Genomic DNA, 11366 nt, shown 5'->3' on the forward strand with positions numbered 1-11366 from the left:
TACTAATCAGTGATGGGGGCACTCACTTTTGTAATAAACAGCTTTACTCTGCCATGGTTCGGTATGGAATTCGCCACAAGGTGGCCACTCCGTATCATCCACAAACCAATGGGCAAGCTGAAGTCTCTAACAGAGAATTAAAGAGAATCCTGGAACGGACAGTAAATACCCGTAAAAAGGATTGGGCACGGAGCTTGGATGATGCTCTGTGGGCTTACAGGACAGCATTCAAAACCCCCATAGGGACATCTCCATACCAACTCGTGTATGGTAAGGCATGTCACCTGCCCGTGGAACTGGAACATAAAGCCTACTGGGCAACCAGATTCCTAAACTTTGATGCCAAATTAGCAGGTGAAAAACGATTGCTCCAGCTAAATGAGCTAGAGGAATTCAGATTCACAGCTTTTGAAAATGCCAAGCTTTATAAGGAAAAATAAAAAAATGGCATGACAGAAAGCTGTCATCTAGAATCTTTGAACCAGGACAGAAGGTCCTGTTTAACTCTAGACTCAGGCTATTCCCCGGGAAACTGAAATCCCGGTGGAGGGGACCATACGTGATTACAAGTGTATCACCATATGGTTATGTGGAGCTTCAAGATATTGATTCTGATAAGAAGTTCATTGTCAATGGACAGAGAATCAAGCATTATCTTGAAGGCAACATTGAGCAAGAATGCTCAAGGCTGAAGCTGGATTAAGAGCTCAGCAAAGTCCAACTAAAGACAATAAAGAAGCGCTTGCTGGGAGGCAACCCAGCCATGGGGCAACAATCCTCTAAGCATTTTGCCCTATTTCTATTTTTATTTTTATTTGTTTATATAGAGTTCATTGACAACAAGGTAAATAACCATTTATAGAAGACCTCAGCACACAAAACAGAGAAAAAGAGCTCACTGGCAAGAAAATGCCAGTAAAAGTATATTTTGGGCGTTCAACGCCCAAAATGGGCATCCACTGGGCGTTCAACGCCAGTAATGGTAGCAATCTGGGCGTTCAACGCCAGAAAGGGGCACCCACTGGGCGTTGAACGCCAGTAATGGCAGCAGCTGGGGCGTTGAACGCCCAGGAGAGCAGCATTTGGGCGCTGAACGCCCAAAACAGGCAGTGTTTGGGCGTTCAAACGCCAGGACAGCAGGGAGGAGCCAAATTCATTTTTCCACACATATTTCCATTTTAATTTCAAATTTTATGTTTCAATGCATGATTTTTACATGAACATGTTAAGAACCCTGATTTCTAAAATCCTTAATTTCTAAAAATCCCTCTTTCCAAATTCAATCCAAACTCTTTTCAAATCTTTTCTGAAAACAAATCTATCTTTTTCACTCAAAAATCATTTCAACTAATCCATATCTTTTTCAAATCTTCATATTATCTTTTTCAAAATTCAGATTTATCTTTTTCAAAAATCTATCATTCTTTTTATCTTATCTTTTCCAATCTCCATTACTGCATAACAAGTAACCTTTAATCCATGCTCTATTGTTTATTTGCAATTCAACTGATAAACATAATTGACTTCCTGACTAAGATTTACAAGATAACCATAGATTGCTTCAAACCAACAATCCCCGTGGGATTCGACCCTTACTCACGTGAGGTATTACTTGGACGACCCAGTGCACTTGCTGGTCAGTGGTACGAGTTGGCGAAAGGGTGAATCATAATTCGTGCACCAGCGTTCTCAATTGGGAGGGAAAGCTAACATCTTGGGCTTTCCAGCAATATATAATAGTTCATACTTTGTCCGAGATTTGATAGCCCAAACTGGCGTTCAACGCCAGCCAGAGACCCTTTTCTGGCGTAAAACGCCGGAACTGGCACCAGAACTGGAGTTAAACGCCCAAACTGGCATCCAAGCTGGCGTTTAACTTTTGAAAAGGCCTATGCATGTGTAAAGCTCAATGCTCAGCCCAAGCACACACCAAGTGGGTCCCGGAAGTGGATTTCTGCACTTAGTTACTCAATTTCTGTAATCCTTAGTAACTAGTTTAGTATAAATACTAGTCTTTCCTATTGTATTTGGACCCTATATATCACCTTATGCCATTTTTCACATTTGGAGGCTGGCCACACGGCCATGCCAAGACATTTTTCTCTTATGTATTTTTTACGGTGGAGTTTCTACACCTCATAGATTAAGGTGCGGAGCTCTGCTGTTCTTCATGAATTAATGAAAGTACTATTGTTTCTCTTTCAATTCATGCATGTCTCTTCTCCAAGATATACTCTCGTTCATAATTCAGTTAAGTCAGAATGAAGGGTTGACCCGTGACAATCCCCCACTATCTTCATTACTCGCTTAGCTAAGATCCGCGTGCCTGACAACCACAAGCGGTCTACATGATGTTCAACGTAGTCATTGGATGACAGCTGGAGTATAATCTCTTGGGTCTCTGATCCACGGATTTGACTTGCCTCTCCTAATAACAGAACATTCGAATCTGTGAGATTAGAACCTTCGTGGTAGAGGCTAGAACCAATTGGCAGCATTCCTGAGATCCGGAAAGTCTAAACCTTGTCTGTGGTATTCCGAGTAGGATCTGGGACGGAGCCATACAGAAGCCGTGCCTGGACCATTTTCACTGAGAGGACGGATGGTAGCCATTGACAACGGTGATCCACCAACATACAGCTTGCCATGGAAGGAAGCACACATGATTGGATGAAGACAATAGGAAAGCAGAGGTTCAGAAGCAACAAAGCATCTCCAAACCCTTATCTGAAATTCCCACCAATGAATTACATAAGTATCTTTATTTTAATTTACGTTTTATTTATCTTTCAATTATCAAAACTCATAACCAATTGAATCTGCCTGACTAAGATTTACAGGATGACCATAGCTTGCTTCAAGCCAGCAATCTCCGCGGGATCGACCCTTACTCGCGTAAGGTTTTATTACTTGGATGACCCAGTGCACTTGCTGGTTAGTTGCACCGGAGTTGTGAAAAGTGTGATCACAATTCCGTGCACCAAGTTTTTGGCGCCGATGCCGGGGATTGTTCAAGTTTGGACAACTGACGGTTCATCTTGTTGCTTAGATTAGGTAACTTTCTTTCTTGTTTCAACCTTTATTTTCTTTTCAAAAAATTTTTAAAAATATTTCAAAAAAAAAAACAAAAAAAAAAGTTTTCGAAAAAAATGTTCTTCAGAATTTTTAAGAATGAATTCTACCTTAGAGCTCCATGATGATATGTTGAAGCTTGGCTGGCTATTAAGTCATGTCTAATCTTTTGGACTTAAGCTTCCACTTATCATTGCAGCTATTGGAGGAGCCTTTAGATTCTCATTTATAATTCTGTGCTAAAGCTTGGCTGGCCATTTGGCAATGTCTAATTCTTTTGGACCGAAGCTTTAGACTAACATTGCATGAATCCTGGAATTCTTATTAAAAATTTTGAATTTCTTTATTTTCTTTTTCCAAAATAATTTCGAAAAAAAAAACAAAAAAATTTTAATAAAATCATAAAAACCAAAAAATTTTGTGTTTCTTGTTTGAGTCTTGTGTCAAATTTTAAGTTTAGTGTCAATTACATTTTTTTTAATTTTCTTAAAATTTTCGAAAATTCATGCATTATGTTCTTCATGATCTTCAAGTTGTTCTTGATGAGTTTCTTTGTTTAATCTTTACATTTTCTTGTTTGGTGTCTTTTCTTATTTTTCATATGCATTTTAGAATTATTACTGTCTAAAGTTTAAAAATTTTTAAGTTTGGTGTCTTGCATGTATTTCTTTTCTTAAAAATTTTCAAAAATATGTTCTTGATGTTCATCATGATCTTCAAAGTGTTCTTGGTGTTCATCTTGACATTCAAAGTGTTCTTGCATGCATTATTTATTTTGATCTTAAATTTTTATGTTTTATTTCATTTTGTTGTTTTTTTCTCTCCTCATTAAAAATTCAAAAGTCAAAAAAATATATTTTCCTTATTCTTCTCATAATTTTCGAAATTTTGAGTTGACTTGGTCAAAAATTTTTAAAATCTAGTTGTTTCTTGTTACTCAAGTCAAAATTTCAATTTAAAAACTTTATCTTTTCAAATCTTTTTCAAAATCAATTCTTTTTCATTTTTTCTATGATTTTCGAATTTCATTCTTAAAATTTTTCAAAATCTTTTTCATTTTTATTTTAATATTTTCGAAAATTTTAAAACTAATTTTTCAAAATCTTTTTTTAATTTTATTTCATATTTTCGAAAATCTTTGCTAACAATTAATGTTTTGATTCAAAAAATTCAAGTTTGTTACTTTCTTGTTAAAAAAGGTTCAATCTTTAAACTCTAGAATCATATCTTTTACTTTCTTGTTAGTAAGGTCATCAACTTTAATTTTAAAAATCAAATCTTTTTAATTTCTTTTTCAATTCTTTTTCAAAATAAATTTCAATCATATCTTTTTAAAATTTTAAATTCTAAATCTTTTTCTAACTTCTTATCTTTTCAAAATTTATTTTCAAATCTCTTTCAACTAACTACTTGATTTGTTTGTTTTAATTTTAAAAATTTACTATTTCTTATCTTTTTCAAAACCACCTAACAACTTTTTCACTTCTCATTTTCTAAAACAACTAACCACTTTTTCAAAATTCTTTTTAATTAACTAATTATTTTAAATTCTAATTTTATTTTATTTCTTTTAATATTTTCGAACACTAACTAAATAATTAAAATAAAAACAAAAATATTTTTCTTTTATTTTACTTAAAAAAAATTCGAATACTCTCTCTCATCTCTTTCTATTTGTTTTATTTATTTACTAAGACTTCTCATCTAATAATTCGAACCCTCTCCCTCTCTCTGTGTTCGAATTCTTCTTATTCTCTCTCTACCTCATTCTTCTATTCTTCTTTTCCTCTGACACATAAAGGAATCTCTATACTGTGACATAGAGGATTCCCACTCTCTCTTTGTTCTCTTCTTTTTCATATGAGCAGGAACAGGGATACAGACATTCTTGTTGAAACTGATCCTAAACCTGAAAGGACTCTGAAGAGGAAGCTAAGAGAAGCTAAAGCACAACACTCTTGAGAAGATCTTATAGCAAATTTCGAAAAAGAGGCAGACATGGCAGTCGAACCTGAGAACAATGGTGGAGATGCAAGGAAGATGCTTGGTGACTTTACTGCACCAACTTCCAACTTCTATGGAAGAAGCATCTCAATTCCTGCAATTGGAGCAAACAACTTTGAGCTTAAGCCTCAATTAGTTTCTCCAATGCAGCAAAATTGCAAGTTTCATGGACTTTCATTGGAAGATCCTCATCAGTTCTTAGCTGAATTCTTACAAATCTGTGACACTGTTAAGACCAATGGGGTTGATTCCGAGGTCTACAGACTTATGCTTTTCCCCTTTGCTATAAGAGACAGAGCTAGGATATGGTTGGACTCACAACCTAGAGAAAGCCTGAACTCTTGGGAAAAGTTGGTCAATACTTTCTTGGCCAAATTCTTTCCACTTCAAAAGATGAGCAAGCTTAGAGTGGAAGTCCAAACCTTAAAACAGAAGGAAGGTGAATCCCTCTATGAAGCTTGGGAAAGATACAAGCAATTGATCAGAAGGTGTCCTTCTGACATGCTTTCAGGATGGAGCATCTTAGGCATATTCTATGATGGTCTGTCTGAATTGTCCAAGATGTCATTGGACCACTCTGCTAATGGATTTCTTCATCTAAAGAAAATACCTGCAGAAGCCTAGGAACTCTTTGAAATGGTTGCAAATAACCAGTTCATGTATACTTCTGAAAGAAATCTTTTGAATAATGGGATGACTCAGAAGAAACGAGTTCTTGAGATTGATACTCTGAATGCCATATTGGCTCAGAATAAAATATTGACTCAGCAAATCAATATGATTTCTCAGAATCTGACTGGAATGCAAGCTACATCCGACTGTACTAAAGAAGCCTCCTCTGAAGGAGAAGCTTATGACCCTAAGAATCCTGCAATGGAAGAGGTGAATTACATGGGAGAATCCCATGGAAACACCTATAATCCTTCATGGAGAAATCATCCAAATTTCTCATGGAAGGATCAACAGAAGCCTCAATAAGGCTTCAATAATAATAATGGTGGGAGAAATAGGTTTGGCAATAGCAAGCCTTTTCCATCATCTTCTCAGCAATAGACAGAGAATTCTAAGCAGAGCCTCTCTGACTTAGCAACCATAGTCTTTGATCTATCTAAGACCACTCTCAGTTTTATGACTGAAACAAGGTCCTCCATCAGAAATTTGGAGGCACAAGTGGGTCAGCTGAGTAAAAGAGTTACTGAAATCCCTCATAGTACTCTCCCAAGAAATACAGAAGAGAATCCAAAGAGAGAGTGCAAGGCCATCAATTTATCCAAAGTGGCCAAACCTATAGAGGAGGAAGAGGCAGTGATTTCCAGTGAGGAAGACCTTAATAGATGTCCACTGACCACTAAGGAGTTCCCTAATAAGGAACCAAAGGAATCTGAGGCTCATAAAAAGACCATAGAGATTCCACTGAACTTACTGTTGCCATTCATGAGCTCTGATGAGTATTCTTCCTCTGAAAAGGATGAAGATTGATGCGCATAAACTTGTTATGCCACGATTTAGGAAATTGCACGATCAGCAAAATTCCTTCCGGCAAGTGCACCGGTTATCGTCAAGTAAAAACTCACAATAGAGTGAGGTCGAATCCCACAAGGATTGGTTGAGTGAGCAATTCGAATTAGAAGTGTGTTCTAGTTGAGCGGAATCAAGATTTAGATGAGAATTGCGGAATGTAAAATTGGCGGGAAATGTAAATGACAAGAAATTGAAATGGCGGAATCTTAAATTGCATAAATTAAAGAGCAGAAGCTAAATTGCTGAAACCCACTTTTACCAACAAATCCTCAACTATCCCATGAGGGAATTTAAAGGTTCGATCTGCCAATTGGAGGGCCATTCTTGTTGGTTTGGCTTCCTCAATCTCCATTCTTCTCATCATTGTTAGAGACATCAAATTGTTACTGGCCCCTAAGTCACACAAGGCCTTCTCCACCATGACTTCTCCTATGATACAGGGGATTTGAAAACTGCCTGGATCCTTCAGTTTCTGAGGCAATTTGTGTTGAATGATGGCACTGCATTCTTCAGTCAACAACACAGTTTCCTCATTTCTCCAGCTTCTCTTTTTGGTCATTAATTCCTTTAAGAATTTTGCATAGAGTGGCATTTGCTCTATTGCCTCAGCAAACGGGATGTTGATTTGAAGCTTCTTGAAAATCTCCAAAAATCTGGAGAATTGGCCATCCTTTTCACCTTTCATCAAACGTTGAGGATATGGTGCTTTGGGTTTATACAGCTTCAGGACCTCTTTTTCTTTTTCTCTTGTTGCAGACGGTGTAAAGGATTGTCCCTGTTCCTTGTCTCTCACATTTTCCTTTGCTTCATCCTCTGTGGGTTCACTTGAGATCTCCTTCAGCTTTTTTCCACTTCTGAGGGTTATGGCTTTACATTCTTCCTTTGCAATAGCCTTGGCAGCATGAGAAACACTTGGCCCAGGGATTTGCTTATACAAATACCCAATTTGATTTTCTAACTTCTGGATGGCAGCTCCTTGGTTTTGCAAGTTAGAATTTACTTCTTCCTTAAAGGCTTTCAATTCGGTTATGTCTTGACCCATGGTTGCAAGCATTCCTTCTATCCTGTTTAATTGATCTTGAAATTGTTGGTTCGGATTAGGCATAAAGAAAGAAAACATGTAACAGAGTGCAGAGATTAAAATTCAACAAGTAACTTGAACTGATTTAACAAAGCAAAAAAAAAATGCTCAATCTAGTTAACTTCCAATTGGAGAATTGTCAATCGAAAACCAATCCCCGGCAACGGCGCCATAAACTTGGTGTCGCATAAACTTGTTATGCCACGATTTAGGAAATTGCACGATCGGCAAAATTCCTTCCGGCAAGTGCACCGGTTATCGTCAAGTAAAAACTCATAATAGAGTGAGGTCGAATCCCACAAGGATTGGTTGAGTGAGCAATTCGAATTAGAAGTGTGTTCTAGTTGAGCGGAATCAAGATTTAGATGAAAATTGCGGAATGTAAAATTGGCGGGAAATGTAAATGACAAGAAATTGAAATGGCGGAATCTTAAATTGCATAAATTAAAGAGCAGAAGCTAAATTGCTGAAATTAAAAGGGAATGGGGTGATTGCATGAATTAAGTTGCAGAATGTAAAGAGCAATACTAACTTAAACCGCAATATTTTTGGCCTAGAAACCTTTTCCAAGAGTGGCGTTTAAGTTGCAGTTTAAGCTTAAACTGCAGCTTAAACGCCAGACACTTCCAGTGATGCCTTTTGGAAGCAAACTGAAGCTTAAACGTGGAAATGGAAGAAGGCAGCCCTGGAGGGTCACTTAGTCGAACACGTTTAAGCTTCAGTTTAAGGTTAAACTGAAGCTTAAACGTGGAGATAGGAAAGGCAGCCCTGGAGGTCGAACACGTTTAAGCTAATCATGAAGCTGAATGCCAAGTTATTTGGTAATGAGACTTGGGAGGATGAACCTCCATTGCTCATCAATAAACTGAATGCCTTGGCTCAGAAGAAATTACCTTAGAAGAAACTGGATCCCGGAAGGTTCTTAATACCTTGTACCATAGGCACCATGACCTTTGAGAAGGCTCTGTGTTACCTGGGGTCAGGTATAAACCTCATGCCACTCTCTGTAATGGAGAAACTGGGGATTTTTGAGGTACAAGCTGCAAGAATCTCACTAGAGATGGCAGACAAATCAATGAAACAGGCTTATGGACTTGTAGAGGATGTCTTAGTGAAGGTTGAAGGCCTTTACATCCCTGCTGACTTCATAATCCTAGACAGTGGGAAGGATGAGGATGAATGCATCATCCTTAGAAGGCCTTTCCTAGCCACAGCAAGAGCTGTGATTGATGTGGATAGAGGAAAGTTAGTCCTGCAACTGGATGAGGACTACCTTGTGTTTAAGGCTCAAGGATCTTCCTCTGTAACCATAGAGAGGAAGCATGAAAAGCTTCTCTCAATACAGAGTCAAGCAAAGCCCCCACATTCAAACTCTAAGTTTGGTGTTGGGAGGCCACCATCATGCTCTGAGTGTCTGTGAAGCTCTATAAGAGCTCACTGTCAAGCTATTGACATTAAAGAAGTGCTTATTGGGAGGCAACTGATGAGCGGATAATTTATACCCTTTTTGGCATTTTTTTACATAGTTTTTAGTATGTTTTAGTTACTTTTTACTATATTTTTATTAGTTTTTACTCAAAAATCACATTTCTGGATTTTACTATGAGTTTGTGTGTTTTTCTGTGATTTCAGGTATTTTCTGACTGAAATTGAGAGACCTTAGCAAAAATCTGATTCAGAGGCTGAAAAAGGACTGCAGATGCTATTGGATTCTGACCCTCCTGCACTCGAAGTGGATTTTCTAGACATGCTGGGCTTTCCAGCAATATATAATAGTTCATACTTTGCCTGAGATTTGATGGCCCAAACTGGCGTCCAAAGACAGCCTAAAACATCTTGGCGTAAAATACCCAAACTGGCACCAAAATTGGAGTTAAACTTCCAAACTGGGGCTCCAAAACTGGCGTTTAACTCTAGGAATAGCCTATGCACGTGTAAAGCTCAATGCTCAGTCCAAGCACACACCAAGTGCGCCCCGAAAGTGGATTTCTGCACTACCTGCACTTAGTTACTCATTTTCTGTAACCCTAGGCTACTAGTTTAGTATAAAAACTACTTTTAGAGATTTATTTGATGTCTTTGGTTGATCATATGCTATTGTAGACTATTTTCACGTTTGGAGGCTGGCCTCACGGTCATGCCTAGACCTTTTTCACTTATGTATTTTCTACGGTGGAGTTTCTACACCCCATAGATTAAGGTGTGGAGCTCTGCTGTTCTTCATGAATTAATGCAATTACTACTGTTTTTCTATTCAATTCACGCCTACTTATTCTCCAAGATATACTATTATTCTTAATTCAGTTAAGTCAGAATGAAGGGGTGACCCGTGACAATCACCCAATCTTCGTTACTCGCTTAGCCAAGATCGCGTGCCTGACAACCATAAAGCGATCTACATGATGTTCAACGTAGTCATTGGACGACAGCTGGAGTATACTCTCTTGGATATCTAATACACGGACCGAGTCCGTGATATTAGTATCTTCGTGGTATAGGCTAGAACCATTGGCAGCATTCCTGAGATCCGGAAAGTCTAAACCTTGTCTATGGTATTCCGAGTAGGATCCGGGAAGGGATGACTGTGACGAGCTTCAAACTTGCGAATGTTGGGCGCAGTGACAGTGTGCAAAAGGACAATGGTCCTATTCCGATGCTAGCGGGAACTGACAGATGATTAGCCGTGCGGTGACAGCGCATATGGATTTGTTTTCATCCGAGAGGATCATACAACTTGCCATGGAAGGAGGTAACGCATGGTTGGAAGAAGGCAATAGGAAAGCAGAGGTTCAGAAGCAACAAAAGATCTCCATACGCTTATCTGAAATTCCCACCAGTGAATTACATAAGTAACTTTATTTTATTTTACATTTTATTTATGTTTTAATTATCAAAACCTCATAACCAATTGAATCCGCCTGACTGAGATTTACAAGGATGACCATAGCTTGCTTCAAGCCGACAATCTCTGTGGGATTCACCCTTAATCACGTAAGGTTTATTACTTGGACGACCCAGTGCACTTAATGGTTAGTTACGCGGAGTTGTGAAGAAGTGGTGAGATCACGATTTTGCCGTACCAAGTTTTTGGTGCCGTTGCCGGGAATTGTTCGAGTTTGGACAACTGACGGTTCATCTTGTTGCTCAGATTAGGTACTTTTATTTTATGTTTAAGCATTTTATTTTTAATTTTCGAAAGATAATTCAAAAAAAATTACAATATTTTATTTTTCTTCAGAGTTTTTAAGAATGAATTCTAGAGTTTCAAATGATATGTGAAGCCTGGCTGGCTACTAAGCCATGTCTAATCTTTTGGACTGAGGCTTCCACTTATCATTGCAAGAGCCTTTGGATTCCCATCTAATTGGCTGTTGTATGTCTGATTTGTATGCTGAAGCTTGGCTGGCCATTTGGCCATGTATAATCTTTTGGACCGAAGCTTTCACATAAAGCTTGGCTGGCTATTTAGCCATGTCTAAATTTTTGGACCGAAGCTTTAGACTAACATTGCATGATTCTTGGAATTCTTATTAAAAATTTTGAATTTCTTATTTTTCTCTTTCCAAATTATTTTTGAAAAATCCAAAAAAAAATTAATAAAATCATAAAAACCACAAATTTTATGATTCTTGTTTGAGTCTTGTGTCAAATTTTAAGTTTGGTGTCAATTTTATTTTTTTTATTAAAA

General features: G+C 37.7%; 1 protein-coding gene across 1 annotated transcript; it reads right to left on the bottom strand.

Moving 5' to 3' along the window:
- Positions 5657 to 7639, bottom strand: LOC107611030. The gene is made up of 2 exons (XM_016312997.1): positions 6857 to 7639; positions 5657 to 5686 (listed from the first exon to the last, which is right to left on the bottom strand). Exons 1-2 carry the CDS (start codon positions 7637 to 7639, stop codon positions 5657 to 5659), a joined length of 813 nt encoding a protein of 270 aa, XP_016168483.1.

This window comes from Arachis ipaensis, chromosome B08, assembly GCF_000816755.2.
Source record: "Arachis ipaensis cultivar K30076 chromosome B08, Araip1.1, whole genome shotgun sequence".
Classification (NCBI taxonomy): Eukaryota; Viridiplantae; Streptophyta; class Magnoliopsida; order Fabales; family Fabaceae; genus Arachis; species Arachis ipaensis.